This window comes from Bombina bombina, chromosome 5 (assembly GCF_027579735.1).
Source record: "Bombina bombina isolate aBomBom1 chromosome 5, aBomBom1.pri, whole genome shotgun sequence".
Lineage (NCBI taxonomy): Eukaryota > Metazoa > Chordata > Amphibia > Anura > Bombinatoridae > Bombina > Bombina bombina.
In genome coordinates, this window is record NC_069503.1 from 884,572,980 (window position 1) to 884,595,218 (window position 22,239).

At 41.8% G+C, this 22,239-nt stretch overlaps 1 protein-coding gene across 1 annotated transcript in view; it reads right to left on the reverse strand.

Moving 5' to 3' along the window:
* Positions 1-1,928: 1,928 nt before the first annotated feature.
* Positions 1,929-22,239, reverse strand: part of PCMTD1 (protein-L-isoaspartate (D-aspartate) O-methyltransferase domain containing 1) — a 293,038-nt gene continuing 272,727 nt past the window's right edge. The window contains exon 6 of the mRNA XM_053715034.1: positions 1,929-4,337. Within this exon, the coding sequence (XP_053571009.1) occupies positions 3,970-4,337 (368 nt within the window). The 3' untranslated portion in view covers positions 1,929-3,969. The remainder of the gene's footprint in view (positions 4,338-22,239) is intronic.

Sequence of the window (22,239 nt, forward strand, 5' to 3'; positions counted from 1 at the left end):
CATCAGTGTAAGTAGGCACCTCTAGATATTTGTCCATCTTACACAATTTCTCTGGTGGTATCACAATAGGGTCACAATCATCCAGAGTCGCTAAAACCTCCCGGAGTAACAGGCGGAGGTGTTCAAGCCTAAATTTAAAGGACATTATGTCCGAATCTGTCTGAGGCAACACATTTCCTGATTCTGAAAGTTCTCCCTCAGACAGCAATTCCCCGACCCCCAAATCAGAGCACTGTGAGGGTACATCGGAAATGGCCAATAAAGCATCAGTATGTACCGTAATACCTGACCTACTGCGTTTACCCTGTAAAACAGGCAGTTTAGATAATACCTCTGTAAGGGTAGTAGACATAACTGCAGCCATATCTTGCAGAGTAAAAGAATTAAACGCACTAGAAGTACTTGGCGTCGCTTGAGTGGGCGTTAAAGGTTGTGACACTTGGGGAGAATTGGATGGAATAACCTGATTCTCTTCAGACTGAGAATCATCCTTAGACATACTTTTATCACCTAAAATATGTTCTTTGCAGTGTAAGGCCCTTTCAGTACAAGAAGGACACAATGTAAGAGGGGGTTCCACAATGGCTTCTAAACACATAGAGCATTGACTTTCCTCAATGTCAGACATGTTGAACAGGCTAGTAATAACCACAAAAGTCGTGAAAACACTTTATTTATTGAAGAAAACAATTTTTGAAAAAACAAGTACTGCAACTTTAAGAGATAAAAAAGCGCAACATTTCCCCAAATCTGCTTAAAAGGTTAACAAACATTCAATTTTAACATATATCTACCCTAGATTGCATTCTGATATTGCACCACAAGTAAGGGACAAATTAACCCTCTAAAGAAATAATGGGACACAAAACCGTTATGAAAAAAATGGAGACAACCCCCTGCACCTCGCCACACTCTGCTGTGGCGCCTACCTGCCCTCAGGGATCTGACAAACGTCTCACTATGACTCCGGTAGAAAATTTCTCAGTTTTGGCCCAACCGGAGCTGAAGTTTGCTGCCTTCTTGACAAAATTAACTGAGGCGCGAAAATTAGGCCCCGCCCATCATATGCGATGTACTCTCAGCCTAAACAACCGCAAGTAAAGCGGAACAGAACTAGCCATGTGGTAGACAGCATCTTAAATTGTATGATTATAGCCATGTGAACCCCCAGCACAATGTACAACACCAGTTATATTGAACCGTTTTGCAATAAAAACCGTTATGCTGCCCCAGTGTATAAACCTGATACAAATAAAATACATAGGATTTCAGTAATACCCCTTCTTATGTCTATAGGATTACTGCTTACCCCTTCCCTGTTTGGGAACTATGTCAGCCAGTTCTGATATATCACAGTCTCCTCAGAAAAAAATTACTAAACATACCTCAATGCTTGTAGCATGAAAACGTTCCCCACACTGAAGATTCTCTAGTACTCCTCAGCCATTCTGTGGGAACCCACATGGATCTTAGTGACATCTGCTAAGATCATCAACCTCCAGGCAGAAATCTTCTTTTAAATGCTGCCTGAGGAAAAATAGTACTCACCGGTACCATTTAAAATAAAAAATTCTTGATTGAAGAAAACTAAAAACTATCATTTTAACACCTCTTTCACTTTACCTCTTCCTATTACTAGTATAGGCAAAGAGAATGACTGGGGGTGGAGAGAAGGGAGGAGCTATATATACAGCTCTGCTGTGGTGCTCTTTGCCACTTCCTGTTAGCAAGAGGATAATATCCCACAAGTAAGGATGAATCCGTGGACTCGTCGTATCTTGTAGAAGAAATCTATAGTATATTAAAAGAACATTTCAGGAGTATTTTTATTGCAATTATCCCCCAATCAACAAAATAAGTAAACAAGTTCAAATATACACTTTTTATTTGCAATTTTTCATTTATGTTAATAAAAATGTAAACAGAGAAAAGAATGAGAAAATCATTTATTGAGAATATAGACAGAAACCAAACATGAAGAATCGTCAGGAAACATTAACCGTATTTTCAAAGAGTGCAATTAAATGAATGAGCGAGTGCAGGCATCCTACAAAAGCATTTTATACATATCAGTTTAAACTTGAATAAGCTATTGTCACTGTCCAACAACCCAGAACACCATACACTTTACAACTGAGTTCACAGTTTTGGAAATAATCTGATTGTAAATATTTATAAGTTAGCTAACTAAGATGCCACACCGAACAGCTCAGGCGTTTTTAAACCAAAGATGAGGAAGTCATTTAAATTTTCAGAATTACATACTAAAAAAAAAATTATAAACCAGAATAAAGCAGCTATGACAACCTCGGCAGTTTAAAGAAAGTTATATTACACACTTTAAAAATGGACTTCAAATTAAGCCACCTTAAATGCCTAACAATATTTCCACAGATTACAACCAAGCAACTGCCACAGCAATGTGGAGCAAAATCTATTTCAAGCTTCAAAATATGCTACATAAAAAGGTGAAGGTGGCTATAGATATTTACATGTCAGATAAGTCAATGTGGATTCATAAACTGACAAATATTGCCATACTATTTTAAAGTTACTGTATTTTCCGACAAAGATGTATATCTGGTATAAATTGTCACAAAAATAATGTTATTGTCTATATTGCCCTTCCTAATGATTAGGTAACTGTTTAGCTGGTGAAAATGACATGGTAGGAATGTTAAGATATTTGTGCCTCAAGAAAAATAAAACAAATTACTTTCTCAGTGTTTTTTTTTAACCTTTGTTTGACTATTAATGCAAATAAAATATCCAGAAAGCCACTTTCTAGAAAATGAAAGACACATTCTTTTAAATATTGTGCACTTAGAGGTTTGAATACTAATAGCACAAGAATATATTTGAAGCTGGCCATTGTAGTATATTGTTCAATACCATGTTTTGTTGACCTAAAAAGAAAGGCTTAGATGTAGGAAATTCAAAAACTGTTACTCATGCTTCATTTCTAGAGACAGTTAACCTAGAAAGTCACTGACAAATCTATACAATTCGCACTTGCCAACACATTTTTCCCCATCTGGCCTAAACATGAAAAGGAGAGCTGCAAAGAGTAAGAAATTAGCCAGGCAGCAAGATGAAACATATAAATGTACATATCACTATGTATTCTACTTTATGTACTAAATATTCTACTAAAAATCCAGGTTGTCTCATCCTAGGAAAAGTATTAAGTGGAATCTTAACCTTCCCTGTAAATAGAATATTGAAGCTAATCCAGAAATCACTGACTAAACTGAATACTCAAAAATCCAAGTTATTAACAGTACATGGTATACTTTATCTTTTTAGTAATTACAAGACCTCTTTCAATTACAGTTCGTTCTTTACAGTAACAACACTATTAAACAAATTATTGATAAATTATCAAACACAAATTTAATGTTTTGAAAACAAAGGAATTACAGTAAGTATATAACAAATGTGTGGGTTTAGGCTTTTTACTTTATATATTTTAAGGAAAACATTGTTTAAAGATGTTGATACCTTTAAACAGTAAATTATACCATAAATGATGGAACTTATTAAAATGCTATTTTTGCCTATATTTCACTGCCATTTATGTATCTTGCTATTTTTTAGAGAGATTATTATGACAGCAGCCAAAAACCACAATAGACTGCCCCAAATGTGCTTTATTGTGCACAAGGCTTGGGAATCAAATGCCTTATCTACTAGAAAATACTCACAGAAAGATGCGTTTTTAATTTGCAACATATACCCTATCACTTTGCGATAACCTGTTACAGATAAAAACCTGTGTACATTGTATCTCAAAATGTAAAGAAAATATAGATTTAAAAAAATAAACTAAAGTGATGAAAGGAGAGTTAAGGTGTCCAAGGTATTTTGTTTTCAAATATCAGTTTTATCTGCTAAGTTGATTCTTAACAAATGCTACATTTTCAAAAAGTACAATTATCAGCAGGTGTAAAAGCTTTAAACTCAAGTCGATCATTTTTCTCTGTAGTAGGTCAAGTATGCTTTTAAAGATTCAGGGAGCGGCAAGCTCATAATTTTTTCTCTGAGTAGATTCTGTTGAGGTTCTTCAGGTTTCAAAACTTCAGTATGATCTTTTTCTTCTTCTTTGCTGTCCTCATCAATCTTTTCATCATCATCACTATCTAAGTGTTGTGGAATAAGTTGATTGCCAACAAACACATAAGTGTTAATGCGGCGCCTGCGGCACCTCCTCCTTTTCCGTTTTGGCGGGGGCTTGGCAAAAATACCTTTTGCCTGCATCTCATCATTCAAGCAGTTTCTAAGTGTGCGACGAATGTAGATACGAGACAAGTCTTGAAGGCTTCGAACAGAACAGGAAGCTAGAAAAAGAAAACGTTTTTTATTTTAAGTTATAAAATACAAATCTTAGCTCTAGAAGTTTAGTAAGATTAAAGGGATACTAAACCCAAATTTTTTTCTTTCATGATTCAGATAGAGCATGCAATTTTAAGCAACTTTCTAATTTGCTCCTATTTTTCTTCGTTGTCTTGGTATCTTTTTTTTTAAAAAAAAAAGCAGGAATGTAAGCTTACGAGCCGACCCATTTTTGCTTTTTCAAATAAAGATACTAAGAGAACAAAGAAAAATTGACAACAGGAGTAAATTAGAACTTTGCTTAAAATTGCATGCTCTATCTGAATCACGAAAGAAAAAAAAAATTGGGTTCAGTATCACTTTAAGATATAAACAAGTCTTGCTCTCTATTATATATGGAGCCCAGTAAAAATGACTTTTTAAGTCACTGGCATAAATGAAAGGAGTATGTACAGTATATTTGCTCCTTTTCCATTTGAAGCCAAATATCTGTATAGCCGCTTGATAGTTTCATTGGCTGATGTGTATTTATGTGGCAAGTAAGCAAGATACTCTCCTTCATTTACCCCACCCTTAGCTACCTGTGCCCTGTAGTGAAAGAATAGCAATAAGATTAATTCACTTTGTGTGTCCCATGCAATAATGTGTGTCCTAAATAATTAGGCGCAATGATTTAATCCCTTAACTGTTTTAGTGTGGCGCTGGTAATCAATGGGGTTAAATTATATATATATATACACATACACGCACACATATTATATACATATAAATATATATATATATATATATATATATATATATATATATACACACACATGCATATATACATACATGCATACATAGAAGAAGCCCTTTTGTCCAAAAGAGGGTGAAATGTGCTCTAGAATAAGTGTTCCTAATTTTTTGTTGGGGGCTGCTTTAATTCCCAGCCATGAGGAATGTGTCATGGTTGTACTGTGTGCTGACCTGCTGTGAGCTGGCTATGATATACAGAACAATATGTATTTGCCGATACCCTGTGGGCTGTATAATGGCTGTGACACACTGCAAGTGATGCGGCGCGAGGCAGCTGCTTCGCTCCACATCGCTTCTGAAGATCAAATATTTCATCTCTGAACGCTCAGCTATGCGACCTGACCCAGCAGAGTGCTCAGAGATGAATAGGCAGGACACACTGAGCGTGCACAGCCGCATCTACACGCTGCGCATCGCTCCGCTTGTAGTGTGTCACAGCCTTTAGACATGCAGGTAATTACCCAGCAAATGTCCCCTCCACTGTTCTTACCCAAATGCTGATCCTTAGGATACAGTGAAAACCCCATCCTGTACTGTTACTTACAGTAGAGGATATAATAAGGGAGTACTTCTTCCTGGCCAAAAAAGGAGGAGGAACTGTCCCAGCGACACCAATGGCAGGCTTGTAACCACTACTCCCGCAAGGAGGTTTACATTGCACAGCCAGTACTCTCCTAGGTCCCACTCTTCCAGGAACTATCCATTGAGGGAAAAACATAAATAATGCTTATCTGATAATTTCATTTCCATCGTGGGGAGGAGAGTCCACTGCTTCATTCATCACTTGTGTGAATTAAGAACCTGGCCACCAGGAGGAGGCAAAGACACCCCAGCCAAATGCTTAAATACCTCCCACACTTCCCTCATCCCCCAGTCATTCTGCCAAGGGAACAAGGAACAGAAGGAGAAATATCAGGGTATAAATGGTGCCAGAAGAACAAAAAATGTATTTAGGTCTGTCCACCAGAGAATGGGCAGATGCAGTGGACTCTCCTTCCATGATGGAAATGAAATTATCAAGTAAGCATAATTTATGTTTTCGATCTAATAATTTATGTTTTCGATCTAAAGGGGAGGAGAGTCCACTGCTTCATTCATCACTTGTAGGAACAAATACCCAAGCTCTAGAGGACACTGAATGAAGAAAACGGGAGGGTAGAGGAGGCAGACCCTGTACTGAGGGCACCACAGCCTGTAGAACCTTTCTCCCAAAAGCTGCTTCCGCCGAAGCAAAAACGTAAAATTTGTAAAACTTTGCAAAAGTATGTAAGGATGACCAGGTTGCCGCCTTACAAATCTGCTCCATAGAGGCCTCATTCTTCAAGGCCCAAGAAGAGGCCACAGCTCTAGTCGAGTGAGCCGTAATCCTTTGAGGAGGCTTGTGTCCCGCTGTCTCATAAGCCAGATGGATCATACTTCCCAACCAAAAAGATAGAGAAGTTGCAGAGGCCCTTTGCCTCCTGCGCCTTCCAGAATACACAACGAATAAAGACGACGTCTATCTGAACTCCTTCGTGGCTTGAAGATAAAACTTCAAGGCTGAACCACATCCAGATTATGAAGTAACCTCTCCTTCGAAGAGGAAGCATTAGGACACAAGAAAGGAACAACAATTTTCTGGTTAATGTTACAACTCGACAGTACCTTGGGAAGAAATCCCAAACCGGTTCGCAGAACGGCTTTGTCAGCATGAAAAACAAAGTAAGGAGGCTCAAATTGTAAGGCCACCAACTCAGAAACTCTGCATGCCAATGCAATAGCCAATAACAACAGGACCTTCCATGAGATAATCTTAATGTCCAGGGCATGCATAGGCTCAAACGGAGTCCTCTGCAAGACCTTAAGCACCAAGTTTAAGCTCTAGGGAGGAGCCGGATCTCTGAAAAACGGTCTAATCCTAACAAGTGCCTGAACAAAGGACTGAATGTAAGGAAGCTCTGTGAGCTTCTTATGCAACAGTACAGATAAAGCCGAGATCTGTCCCCTTAGGGAACTAACGGCAAGACCCTTATCCAGAACCTCCTGGAGAAAGGCCAAAATCCTGGATACCTTGACCTTATGCTATGGGTATCCTTGTTCCTCACACCAGGACAAGTAGGTCCTCCACACCTTGTGGTAGATGCATCTATTGACCGCCTTTCTGGCCTGGACGATAGTGTTGATCACTCTCTCCGAAAAAACCTCTCTTGGCTAAGACTAGGCGTTCAACCTCCACGCAGTCAGCCTCAGAGAATCAAAGTTTTGATGTAGAAAAGGATCTTGAACTAGCAGATCCTTGCAACAAGGTAACTTCCACGGCGGATATGACGACATCACCACCAGATACGCAAACCACGTCCTCCGCGGCCATGACGGAGCAATCCTTGCAACAAGGTAACTTCCACGGCGGATATGACGACATCACCACCAGATACGCAAACCACGTCCTCCGCGGCCTGCTTGATGCGGGCCACTACTTGAGGTAGAAGAGGCAACGGTGGTAATATGTAGATTAGGTTGAAGTCCCAGGGTATCGCCAAGGCGTCTATCAGTTCCGCCTGGGGATCACTGGATCTCGACCCATATCTGGGTAGCTTGCAATTGAGTCTGGACGCCATGAGATCTATTTCCAGCGTTCCCCATCTGCTGCAGATCTCCACAAACATCTCAGGGAGGAGAGACCATTCCCCTGGATGAAACGTCTGTCTGCTCAGAAAATCCGCTTCCCATTTGTCCACACCCGGAATGTAGATCGCTGAGAGCGAACAATTGTGAGTCTCTGCCCATTCCAGAATCCGAGATACTTCCCTCATTGCTAGGGAGCTTCTTGTCCCCCCCCTGGTGGTTTATGTAAGCCACTGAGGTGATGTTGTCCTATTGGAATCTGATGAATTGGGACGACCCCAGAGGAGGCCAAACCTTCAGAGCGTTGAATATCGCTCGAAGTTACAGAATATTTATAGGTAGGCTCGATTCCATCTGCCTTGTGCCTTTCCAGCACCCTAAACAGCTTCCCATCCTGATAGACTCGCATCCGTGTTTACAATCTCCCAGGATGGACTCAGGAAGGAAGTCCCCTGGGACAACTGGCCCGGTCGGGTCCACCAAGACAGGGACTCTCTTACCAGTCTGTCCAGAGATATCTGTTGGGACAAATCTAAATGATCGCCGTTCCATTGTCTCAACATGAACAGCTGCAGAGGTCTGAGATGAAACCTGGCGAATGGAATGACATCTATGCTGGATACCATGAGCCCAATTACCTCCATACACCTGGCCACAGATGTCCTGGAGGATGTCTGTAGGGATAGACAAGCTTGCAACTTCTCTGGTCTGTCAGAAATATCTTCATCGCAGAAGAATCTAGTATCGTTCCCAGGAACTCCACCCTGTTGCTGGGGACCAATGAACTGTTTCCTTCATTTATCTTCCACCCGTGGGATTGAAGTAGAAGGAGAGCAGCTCTCAAGTGATCCTCTGGCAGACTATAGGATGGAGCCTGAATCAGGATATCGTCCAGATACGGAGCCACTGCAATCCCTCTGGCTCTCGCTACTGTGAGAAGAGCTCCCAGAACCTTTGTAAAGACTCTTGGGGCCGTCGCCAGACCAAACGGAAGGGCCACAAACTGGAAGTTCTAGTCCAGGAAGGCAAACCTTAGAAATTTGAAGTGATCCTTGTGGATTGGAACATGAAGGCAAGCATACTTCAGGCCTATAGTCGTCATGAATTGCCCCTTATGAACCAGAGGCAAAATTGACCTGATCGTCTCCATCTTGAACGATGGGACTGACAAAAACTTGTTTAGGGCCTTTAGGTCTAGAATTGGACGAAACGTGCCCTTCTTCTTTGGGACCACGAAAAGGTTTGAATAATACCCCAGAACTCTTTCTGCCGGAGGAACTGGGACGATTACCCCGAGAGATGAGAGATCCCTCACATATCCCAGGAAGGCGTCTCTCTTCTCTGGTTTTGAAGAGATGTTTGACAGGAGGAACCTGCCTCTGGGCAGATACGAACCGAAACCTATCCTGTACCCCTGGGCGACGACTTCCAGGACCCAAGTGTCTGTAACGTATCCCCTCCAGGCCCCCGCAAAAAAAGATAATCTGCCTCCTACCTGGTCCAAGGACAGGTCAGGGCCGCCCCTTCATGCTGACTTTGACTCAGAGAGCTTCTTGTTCTGCTTGGACTTATTCCAGGAGTTTGTTGGCTTCCAAAATCCCTTGTAATTGCTCATATTTTGCGGAAGGCTGCTGGCGCTGAGACTTGTCTGCATGAAAGGGACGAAAAGTAGATCCCTTAGGTTTGGCTTTCTAATCCTGAGGTAAGAAGGCGCCCTTGCCACCTGTGACTGTAGATATGATAGAATCCAAGCCCGGGCCAAACAAAACCTTTCCTTTGAATGGTAGGGAAAGCAAGCAAGACTTAGATGTCATGTCAGCAGACCACGATTTTAGTCAGAGCCCTGCAAGCTAAAACAGAAAACCCTGACGTCTTAGCATTTAGGCGAATAATCTGCAGGTTAGCATCACAAATGAACGAATGTGCTACCCTTAAGGCTTTGATTCGATCCAAAATCTCCAGGGGGGTCTCCACCTCAACCATTGACGATAGTGCATCACACCAATAGGTAGTCGCACCAGCCACCGCAGTGACAGCCGCCGCCGGTTGGAAAACGAACCCCATTAGTTGGAACATCTTCCACAACATGGCCTCCATCTTTTCATACACGGGTTCCTTAAAAGAGGAGCTATACTTAAGTGGAATGGTCATTCTCTTAGCGAGCGTGGAGATAGTACCATCCACCTTAGGGACGGTTCCCCACAGTTCAAGCTGCGCGTCCAGAACGGGGAAAAGCTTCTTTTAACCGCCGCCTGCAATTGATCAGCGAAACCTGGAGGCCAAAGGGCCCCTCCCGCGGGAGGGTTAGTAGTGCCCTGGGGAACTGCTTGTGTAATCGGAGATGCTTGTAGGGAATGCACCTCGCGGGATGGAGAACCCTCAGAGTTGGACGGCTCAGTTTCACTAAATACTTTATTCTTTTCAGAAGTAGTAATATTGTCATAACATGTAAAACAGAGCTGTAACGGCAGCTCCACAGGAACCTCCTCACAGTATACACAGTTAGTAGTTTTAGATAAGGAAGGAGTATCCTCCAACATATCAGAGTCATCCATAGCTTGCGCCTTTATTACGGACTTGATTATAGATTAAATGGCACCTTTATATCCCAATGGACAGGGCACTCACCACCTCCTATGACCCGGACTACAAGAAACAGCTTCCGTCTCCTTCGAACACAGGTCGAGAAAGAGGAAGTTACTGAGGCCACACCCAGTCACGCCAAAAAGCCGGCCTCAATCTCTCTCTAACTGTTCCACATTGACAGATCCTCATCTCCACAAGTGCAGCAAAAAAACACAATAAACATTATTATGTATATTAAAATCCCCCCTGTTCCATAACCCCCTTCAGAGGGTATTACCCTAGATTCTATACAGATAAAAGGAGTCACACACTGTGACCCTGTCTTCTAGCTTTATCGCATATATATATATATATATGAACAGGAACACGGCACTTCAATTGTGACAGGTTAGTAGCGTCCTGACATGGACTTGAGAGAAGAAAAGCAGGCAGTGAAACTCGTCAACGCTGATTGCTTAAGGAGCTGTTAATATGAGTCGGGATGGTTTCGCAGAAGAACTCCCCCTGCATCTCCGGTCTCTAACTTTCACCCATGCTCTCACTGAGAGGCTGACATTACTACTGAAAACTCCAGTCCCATTGCAAAGAGTACTACCCTCCATAAGAGACTACTCCGAATCTTCCGACACTTTTCTGCCAACCTCCTGTGACGAAAGGCAAAGAATGACTGGGGGATGAAGGAAGTGGGGGAGGTATTTAAGCCTTTAGCTGGGTTGTATTTGCCTCCTCCTGGTGGCCAGGTTCTTAATTCCCACAAGTGATTAATGAAGCAGTGGACACTCCTCCCCTTTAGATGGAAATTTGGGATTATCCATGAGCACATCTAAGTTTGCCTTATTCTTGGCGAGGCAAAAAACTACTGGGATGGAAAGGGAAATTGAAGGAATGCTTAACGCTTTGGTGTAGGTTGTCTGTCTCCTCCTGGTGGCCAGTAGATGAAGTAACACAAGTAAGGAATCATGTAGTCTCACAACCTTAAGAAATAAATCTAGACCAGCAGTACTTTGCTCAGTGTACCCTGTTAACTTATTAGCTATGCCCAACCTTCTGCCTCATGCTGCAGTCCCGGCTGTCAGCTCTGACAGCTAAGACCACAGTGTCACTGTTTGCATTGGCTTGCGGTGCTGCCGTGGGTGGTGTGAAATGGAAGAAGGGGGGTGGGTGGTGCATCGCGGGAGGGGGGAAGGAGGGGAGGAAGGTGGGATCCCCTACCTACATAAAAATGTTTAGTGAGGGAGGGATGGGTTCCCTACACTATGTAAAGGGTGAGGGAGGGGTTCCTCCATACAATCTGTTGGGGGAGAGGGTAATTTTAAAATAAATAATAAAAATAAAACCAGTAAAAAATAAAAAAAAAACCACTACAAACTGGGTACTGGCAGACAGCTGTCAATACCTGAGATGGCCATAGCTAGTGAGAGGGGGAAGGGCTAGAGAGCGGTTTAAGGGGATCAGAGAGGTGGGTGGATCGGTGAGGAGGGTTCCCTACATGACATAAACAAATAAAAAATATAAAAATTAAAAAAATAATCTCCCAAAACTGCATACTGGCAGAGTGGAAGGGAAGTGCACTGTTCGGGAGGGATCCGGGTATAATCTCTACACTACAGCTAAAATTAACTTTACAAGCTACCTGATTAACCCCTTCACTACCGGGAAGTGCGGTGCGCAGCTGCATTTAGCAGCCTTCTAAATGCCAAAAACAATGTATTTTGGTGGTGAAACAGTGGCATGAAATATAGCAAAATGGGCATAGATCAATACCTTGGGTTCTCTACTAATATATATATATATATATATATATGTATATATCAATCTATATATATATATATATATATATATATATATCCCAGTTACTAACTGTAACTGCCGTGCTAAGTCAGTGCATTGAGATGAAACCCCTAGGTGAATTAGCTGAATAGTAAATAACAGTTATTACCACATAATAATGTTTACATAATCACTAGACTAAATATGAAAAGTCTAAAAAATTAAGGTGGAATTAATCTGTTATATGTGTACATCCCCTGGGTATGATGCACCTCAAAATTGGTGTACCTACTAATGTAAGTGCAAGAAATGACTGCACTTGCCTCAGTGCATACTGACTGCAGAAAAGACTGCTTCCGGTAGAAATCACAGCAGAGGGGGGGATCTATGTGTGGAGTATATCAACAATCCAACAGTAGGAGGCTAAGAGACTAGTCCCTGCGACAACTGTGGCAGGCTTGTGACCAACTCCTCACTGGGTGTAATTTTCTCACTGCCCAATACTCTAATCTCCCCTCTGTCTCTTGGTAGCAGCTCCCTGAGGGGAATCGGCCTCAAATCGGTCTGAAGAATATAGAGCACCTCAATTCTTCACCTTTCTCGTGTGGAGGCAAAGTCAAGCCTATAATACCAGAGAGATGGGAGGGATTAAGTACTCAGAGTTTTTGGAAGCTTTGCTCGACCTAGTGGCCAGGAATTGAATCCCAGGAGTAATGGCTTGTGGACTCTCACCACCACCTTACTAAAGAAATGTAGGTTTAATATTGAGAAAAAATGTTTTAACAGTGATTTAAAGGGATATAATATATGACAAGAATCATAGCATATTTGCTGGTTCACCCTGATGGTTGGCATCATGTTAATAAATAAAATCCTTACATGATGTTAAAATATCTTAGGACCCCAGATGATTAGTAGTAAAAAAAAATACTCTGACATCAATAAGAGAGGACTCCTGTGCTCTAAGATTATTTTGATGTAGTTTTGATTAAGACGTCTGCCTCAGAAAATATTATTTTCAGCCCCCCAACTAATAGTCTTATGTGAAAAGACAAATGGATCCTGAGACAGGCCAAAGGTATCTTGTGAAAACCGAACAATCACCTAAGCTGCTGCCATCAAACCAACAAATTAAACCTCAACAGTACAAATATCTCATTAATTATTTTTCCCAATATATACAGCTTTTCAAACCAATACAAACTTGCTTAACCCTGAAGTTCTTTGTATGCTTAGAGGTTCAAGGTATTTCTGAAAAAGACAGTTCCCAAAGACATGATCATGAAAAAATACACTAATTTACCCAGAGTAAAAATTGTTTAGTATTACTTAAAGGGACAGTGTACATCGATTTTCATATAACTGCATGTAATAGACACTACTTTAAAGAAGAATATGCACGGTTACTGAACTAAAATCCAATATAAAACCTTTTGAAAACTTGCTTAGAAGCTCCCAGTTTAGCACTGTTGATGAGGTTAGGATGGGACACTCTGAAAGATGCTCCCCCTTCCCTGGATATAAAAAACAGATTATACAAGCAAGAGCAGCAGGAGTCTCTAGACTTAGGTCTACATGTGGTATTTTGGGGCTTGGTTAGGAGTCTAAAATCAACACAATGTTATTAAAACATAAGCAAAAACTATACATTGTTACAAAAACAGTTCAAGATGGGCTATATGAATGGATCATCTACAAAACAACTATGCAAAAAAAAAAAATCTAGTGTACAATTTCCCTTTAATGAACTTATCTATATGACAACAAGAAGAATAAACCTGGAGCTGCAGGGATATGCAAAGTGTGTTGTCTGAATTGTCTGAGTGGCAAGCCAAAATAAACAGCATCAGCGTAACTTAATACCTGTAGTAAGACATAACAGAAGTATGATAGCATATTTAAGCTGTTGAAATGTGGCGGAGACAATGCTCACACAAAAGTGTTGAACTATACACAAAACACTTAGATCAGGGACATTTTTTTTAATAAAAATAACAAAGAAAGAGAAGGTTAGTAAAAAATGTAAGATTATGAATATAAAAGGATTATATGATGTGATATGCATATATGTATATACAATCTAGATTACAAATAATTAAAACTACCATAAGTACTATACTATATATACCATTATATATGTCAACCTAGAGAAAAACCCAGGGATAGTAAAACTACCAAACCGTTAACTATACATGACAAAACTGACCACCGAACCTTATACAATAATATTAACAGTAGCAACAAGAATAATTAATGAGATAGTGATGCAACTACGGAAAAAAAAAAAAAAAGTATAATACCCTCATGCAAACATCTCAACAAAAATGTGGTGAAAATGGGGAGAAATCATGTGAATTATAGCATAGTAACACTTTTGAACATGCAAACTCGTCCCTTTTAAGAAGTAGAAACTTCAAAACATGGAAGCTTTGTAACTGCATGGAAAGAATGTGACGAATAGCCATTTAAAGTGACATGAGTGTCTAATCCATGAAAGTTTAATATTGACAGAGTATGTGGTTTAAAGAGACTTTTCAATTCACCTATTATCATATTTATTTTGTTCTCTTGATATTCTTTGTCTAAAAGCATACATAGAAAGGAACAGAAGCAACCCTGCACTATTGAGAGTTAGCTGGTAATTGGTAGCTACCCACACATACCTCTTGTCATTGGCTCATAAGATGCATTCAACTAACGTCCAATATTCAATTCCCGCTCTTGCTCTGACTTTAACTATGTGTTTAACCTTTCTCGGCGGGATTAAACACTTAGGGGTCAATCACAATCTATGGTTAATTTGCTCCAGAATAAAAATAAAATTCCGGCAAAATTGGTTGGCAAGTTTTCCAGGTGCTTACAATGCAAAATGTATACATGAGTTAAAAGCCTGCATTCATGAAAGCCTTAGGCCCTTTCGTGTTTTAAGTATCTGTTTTTGGAATAGAAACTGTGAGGTTTACCAAAACTGATAAATACAATATCCCTTTCAAACCTCAAGGCTTTTGAATTAACCCTTTTGTTCACTGTTTAAGGGAAAATATAATTTATATCTTACCTGATAAATTAATTTCTTTCATGGTGGCAAGAGTCTGCGAGCTGTTACGTATGGGATAAACTTTCCTACCAGGAGGAGGCAAAGTTTGGCAAACCTCAAAAGTCTATAAATACCCCGCCCACCTCACTCAAACCTTAGTTTGATATATAACCAAGTGGTGAGGTGTTTAGATGGAGTAAAAGCCAATAATTAGGAGCAGAAAAAAGATGTGCTAAACAAAACAAAAAAACAAAAGGTTGGTGGCTAGTGGACTCTTGCTACCATGAAAGAAATTAATTTATCAGATAAGATATAAAAAAAACAGAATTTATGCTTACCTGATAAATTACTTTCTCTTGCGGTGTATCCAGTCCACAGATTCATCCTTTACTTGTGGGATATTCTCCTTCCCTACAGGAAGTGGCAAAGAGAGCACATAGCAGAGCTGTCCATATAGCTCCCCCTCTAGCTCCACCCCCCAGGTTAGGAAGAAAAAGGAGAAACCATAGGGCAGTGCTTTCCAAACTGTGTGTCGGGACACACTAGTGTGTCGGCAGCAGTGTGTAGGTGTGTCCCTGCTTCAGCACAATTTTTTTTTTATTTTTATTTTTTTTGGTTTCTGACTTTCCACCTGCCTGCTACGCATATCACATGGTTGACATGTGATTGATACCTAGGGGGACACAGATCATCTTAACCTATTGGCGCAGCTCAGTGGGAACTGAAACTATTCCCATTGGCGGCACATTGGCTCCTGACTGCACGTGTAGTCTCCTTAATCGGCTTGTGACTGCACGTGTAGTCAGTGAGTGGGACAGCAGTGTGATTGCAGGGTGGGCAGTAGTCAATCAGACTCACCGAGCTCTGAGGGCGGCAGCTTAAATGCTGAGCTGAAGTCAGTGGGGTATTTTTTGCAGCTAGCTCCCAGTAGTGCATTGCTGCTCCTGCTCTTGATATATGGATAGGAAGTGGAAGCTTAAAAATGCTTGCTGATGAAATGCGAGTGTCTTTATCTAATATTCCACTAAATATTCAGAAACTGCTTTCATCCCATCAGCCTCATACATCCCATTAAAATAGTAAGTAGCTATTGGTGATATTAATTCTTGCACATACATAATGTTACTTGTAAATACATTTCATTATTATATAATTCATGTATCTGTCCGTATCTCTTAAACCAAGTTAGTTTAACCTCCTTTTTGCTAGTACAACTGAATTACTGTGTCGCAAAATGATGTAGGTCTAAAAAGTGTGTCACCAACATGACAAGTTTGGAAAGCTCTGCCATAGGGTGCAGTGGTGACTGTAGTTTAAACAAAAAATTTATACCTGACTTAAATGTCAGGGCGGGCCGTGGACTGGATACACCGCAAGAGAAAGTAATTTATCAGGTAAGCATAAATTCTGTTTTCTCTTGCAAGGTGTATCCAGTCCACGGATTCATCCTTTACTTGTGGGATACCAATACCAAAGCTTTAGGACACGGATGAAGGGAGGGAACAAGACAGGTACCTTAAACGGATGGCACCACTGCTTGCAAAACCTTTCTCCTAAAAATAGCCTCCGAAGAAGCAAAAGTATCAAATTTGTAAAATTTGGAAAAAGTATGCAGTGAAGACCAAGTCGCTGCCTTACAAATCTGTTCAACAGAAGCCTCATTTTTGAAAGCCCATGTGGAAGCCACTGCTCTAGTAGAATGAGCAGTAATTGTTTCAGGAGGCTGCTGGCCAGCAGTCTCATAGGCCAAACGGATGATGCTTTTCAACCAAAAGGAAAGAGAGGTAGCAGTTGCTTTCTGACCTCTCCTCTTACCAGAATAGATAACAAACAAGGAGGATGTTTGTCTGAAATCCTTGGTTGCTTGTAAATAGAATTTTAAAGCACGAACCACATCAAGATTGTGCAACAGACGTTCCTTCTTCGAAGCAGGATTAGGACACAGAGAAGGAACAACTATTTCCTGGTTAATATTCTTGTTAGAAACAACTTTAGGAAGAAAACCAGGCTTGGTACGCAAAACTACCTTATCTGCGTGGAACACCAGGTAAGGTGAATCACACTGTAAGGCAGAAAATTCTGAAACTCTTCGAGCAGAAAATATAGCTACCAAAAACAAAACTTTCCAAGATAATAACTTAATATCTATGGAATGCAAAGGTTCAAACGGAACCCCTTGAAGAACTGAAAGAACTAGATTCAAACTCTATGGCGGAGCCACAGGTTTATAGACAGGCTTGATTCTGACTAAAGCCTGAGCAAACGCTTGAACGTCTGGTACCTCTGCCAGACACTTGTGTAAAAGGATAGACAGAGCAGATATCTGTCCCTTTAAGGAACTAGCTGACAATCCTTTCTCCAATCCTTCTTGTAGGAAGGACAATATCCTGGGAATCCTAATCTTACTCCATGAGTAACCCTTGGATTCACACCAACCCAGATATTTCCGCCATATCTTATGGTAGATTCTCCTGGTGGCAGGCTTTCTAGCCTGAATCAGAGTATCTATAACTGACTCCGAGAAACCATACTTTGATAGAATTAAGCATTCAATCTCCAAGCAGTCAGACGTAGAGATGCTTGAATGGACCTTGTATTAGAAGATCCTGCCTCATTGGCAGTGTCCATGGTGGGACAGGTTGACATGTCCACTAGGTCTGCATACCAAGTCCTGCGTGGCCAGGCAGGTGCTATCAGAATCATCAAAGCCTTCTCCTGCTTGATTCTGGCGACCAGACGAGGGAGAAGGGGAAACGGTGGAAAACCATAAGCTAGATTGAAGGACCAAGGCGCTGCTAGAGCATCTATCAATACCGCCTTAGGGTCCCGGGACCTGGACCCGTAGAGAGGAAGTTTGGTGTTCTGACGGGACGCCATCAGATCCAACTCTGGAGTGCCCCATAGCTGGGTCAGCTGGGCAAACACCTCTGGGTGGAGTTCCCACTCCCCCGGGTGAAAAGTCTGGCGACTTAGGAAATCCGCCTCCCAGTTGTCTACTCCTGGGATGTAAATTGCTGAGAGCTGGCAGGAGTGATCCTCCGCCCACCTTATTATTTTGGTTACTTCCGTCATCGCTAGGGAACTCTTTGTTCCCCCCTGATGATTGACGTAAGCGACAGTCGTGATGTTATCCGACTGAAATCTGATGAATTTGGCCGCAGCTAGTTGAGGCCATGCCTGAAGAGCGTTGAATATCGCCCTCAATTCCAGAATGTTTATCGGGAGAAGCTTTTCTTCCCAAGACCATAAGCCCTGAGCTTTCAGGGAGTCCCAGACCGCACCCCAGCCTATGATCCACTCTGGTCTGCGGAAACATATTCCCTGAGACAGGTGATCCTGAGACAACCACCAGAGAAGAGAATTTCTGGTCTCCTGGTCCAACTGAATTTGAGGAGACAAATCTGCATAATCTGAGGTGCATCCGAGCAAATGGGACTATGTCCATTGCCGCTACAATGAATCCAATTGTCTCCATGCACTGAGCCACAGATGGCCGGGGAACGGAATGAAGAACTCGGCAAGTAGTTAAGAGTTTTAATTTTCTGAGTCTATTAGAGTCCCTAGGAAGGGAACCCTTGTGAGAGGAGTAAGAGAACTCTTTTTATGTTCACCTTCCACCTGTGAGACCTTAGAAAGGCCAATACAATCTCTGTGTGAGACTTGGTTGTTTGGAAAGACGGCGCCTGAATTAAGATGTCGTCTAGATAAGGCGCTACTGCTATGCCCCGCGGCCTTAGAACCGTCAGGAGGGACCCTAGCAACTTTGTGAAAATTCTGGGAGCAGTGGCTAATCCGAAAGGAAGAGCCATAAACTGGTAATGCTTGTCCAGAAAAGCGAACCTGAGAAACTGGTGATCTTTGTGGATAGGAATGTGTAGGTATGCATCCTTTAGATCCACGGTAGTCATATATTGACCTTCCTGGATCATTGGTAAGATTGTCCGAATGGTCTCCATTTTGAATGATGGGACTCTTGGGAATCTGTTTAGAATTTTTAGATCCAGGATGGGTCTGAAAGTTCCCTCTTTTTTGGGAACCACAAATAGGTTTGAGTAAAAACCCAACCCTTGTTCTGCCATTGGAACTGGGTGTATCACTCCCATGGTATGTAGATCTTTTATGCAGCGTAAAAACGCCTCTTTCTTTGTCTGATCTGTAGACAGACGAGAAACGTGGAACCTCCCCCTTGGAGGAGAACCCTTGAATTCTAGAAGATATCCCTGGGATACAATATCTAACGCCCAAGGATCGTGTACATCTCTTGCCCAGGCCTGAGCGAAGAGAGAGAGAGAGTCTGCCCCCTACTAGATCCGGTCCCGAATCGGGGGCTACCCCTTCATGCTGTCTTGGTGGCAGCTGCAGGCTTTTTGGCCTGTTTACCCTTATTCCAGCCCTGGTAAGGCTTCCAGGTTGCCTTGGGCTGTGAAGCGTTACCCTCTTGCTTTGCAGCTGGAGAGGATGAAGCGGGGCCGTTCCTGAAATTACAAAAGGAACGAAAATTAGCCTTGTTCTTAGTCTTAAAAGGCTTGTCCTGAGGGAGCGCATGGCCTTTTCCCCCGGTGATTTCTGAAATAATCTCTTTCAATTCAGGCCCGAAAAGGGTCTTTCCTTTGAAAGGGATGTTCAAAAGCTTGGATTTAGATGACACATCGGTCGACCAGGACTTTAGACATAGCGCCCTGCACGCCAAAATGGCAAAACCTGAATTTTTTGCCACTAACTTAGCTAATTGGAGAGCGGTGTCAGTGATAAAAGAATTAGCTAGCTTTAGAGCCTTAATTCTATCCATAATTTCCTCATATGAGGTCTCCGTCTGGAGCGAGTCTTCCAGCTCCTCAAACCAGAAAGCGGCTGCATTAGTTACAAAAATAATGCAGGCAATAGGCTGGAGAAAAAAACCTTGTTGAACAAAAATTTTCTTAAGTAGACCCTCTAACTTCTTATCCATAGGGTCTTTAAAAGCACAACTGTCTTCAATTGGTATGGTTGTGCGTTTAGCAAGTGAAGAAACAGCCCCCTCCACCTTAGGGACCGTCTGCCACGAGTCCCGCACAGGGTTAGATATGGGGAACATTTTCTTAAAAACAGGAGGGGGAACAAAGGGAACACCTGGTCTATCCCACTCCCTAGTAACGATATCCGCAATCCTCTTAGGGACCGGAAACGCATCCGTGTAAACAGGGACCTCTAGGTACTTGTCCATTTTACACAATTTCTCTGGGATCACCAAAGGGTCGCAGTCATCCAGAGTAGCTAATACCTCCCTAAGCAAAACACGGAGGTGTTCTAGTTTAAATTTAAAAGCCAATGTATCTGAATCTGTCTGAGGGGGAACCCTTCCTGAATCAGAGACTTCTCCCTCAGACATCAAATCCCTCGCACCCACTTCAGAGCGTTGTGAGTGTATATCGGATACGGCTACCAAAGCGTCAGAATGCTCATAATCTGTTCTTAAAACAGAGCTATCACGCTTTGCAGGTAAGACGGGCAGTTTAGATAAGAAGGCTGTAAGAGAATTATCCATGACTGCCGCTAAGTCTTGCAATGTAAAAGGGGTAGACGCACTAGAGGTACTAGGCGTTGCTTGCGTGGGCGTAACTGGTTGTGATACTTGGGGAGAGGCAGACGGGCTACCCTCGTTACCTTCAGTCTGAGAATCATCTTGGGCCACATTTTTAAGCACACCAATATGATCTTTAAAGTGTATAGACATATCAGTACAAGTGGGACACATTCTGAGAGGGGGTTCCACCATGGCTTCTAAACACATTGAACAAGGATTTTCCTTAGTGTCAGACATGTTTAACAGACTAGTAGTAAACACAAGCAGGCTTGGAAATCACTTTAATCAAATAAAAAACACAATTTGAAAAAAACGTTACTGTGCCTTTAAGAAATAAAAAGAGCACACAATTTTACAAAACAGTGAAAAATGCAGCAATCCTTTTGAAATTTTCACCATATGTACCTAAAGCCTTAATAAGATTGCACCACAAGTTGCAGAACGATTAACCCCTTAATGCCCAAACCGGAGCAGCCTAAAGCCAACACCCGGTTAAAATTACTACAGCACCTTGCCAAAGCCTTGCTGTGGCCCTACCTGCCCTTAGGGATCAGATTTGGGGGATGAAAGCTTCTTTAAGGCCCTCAAACAGCAGCAGGACCCTATATGTGAAGCAGCATGAACTTGTCTGCAATTCTAAGTGCACATCTGAGGCGCAAAATTAGGCCCCTCCCACTCTACTCCGGAGTTGTGAGGCCTACTAAATCACTCCTAAGTGAATAAAAAACAGCCATGTGGATAATAACCCCAGAAAGAACCCAAAAGGGCTTTCAAAGTGTCTTGCAAAATGATTTTTCCTTAAATAAACAATCGATTGCCCTTAATAAGTGTCAACCAGTATATCAGCCCTATTATGTAAGCATTCAATTCCTTACTAAGTCTGTGAACATAGCTTACCCTCCCCTCATGGGGATATTGTCAGTCTCTTCTAGCATTATCTCAGTCTTGTCTAGAAATAAATGACTGAACATACCCTATTGCAGATCACCCTGCAAACTGTTCCCCCCAACTGAAATTTTCTGGTACTCCTCAGTCCTGTGTGGGAACAGCAGTGGATTTTAGTTACAACATGCTAAAATCATTTTCCTCTCAGCAGAAATCTTCATCACTTTTCTGCCAGAGAGTAAATAGTACAAACCGGTACCATTTAAAATAACAAACTTTTGATTGAAGATAGAAAAAACTACAATTCTAACACCACATTCACTTTACCCTCCCGTAGAGAGACCCTAGTGCTTAGAGCCGGCAAAGAGAATGACTGGGGGGTGGAGCTAGAGGGGGAGCTATATGGACAGCTCTGCTGTGTGCTCTCTTTGCCACTTCCTGTAGGGAAGGAGAATATCCAACAAGTAAAGGATGAATCCGTGGACTGGATACACCTTGCAAGAGAAAAGTTATGCTTACCTGATAAATTTATTTATTTCCGGACATGGAGAGTCCACAACGTCATTCCAATTACTAGTGGGATATTGACTCCTGGCCAGCAGAAGGAAGCAAAGAGCACCCCAGTACAGCTGTTAAGTGTCACTTCCCTTCCCCTAACCCCCAGTCA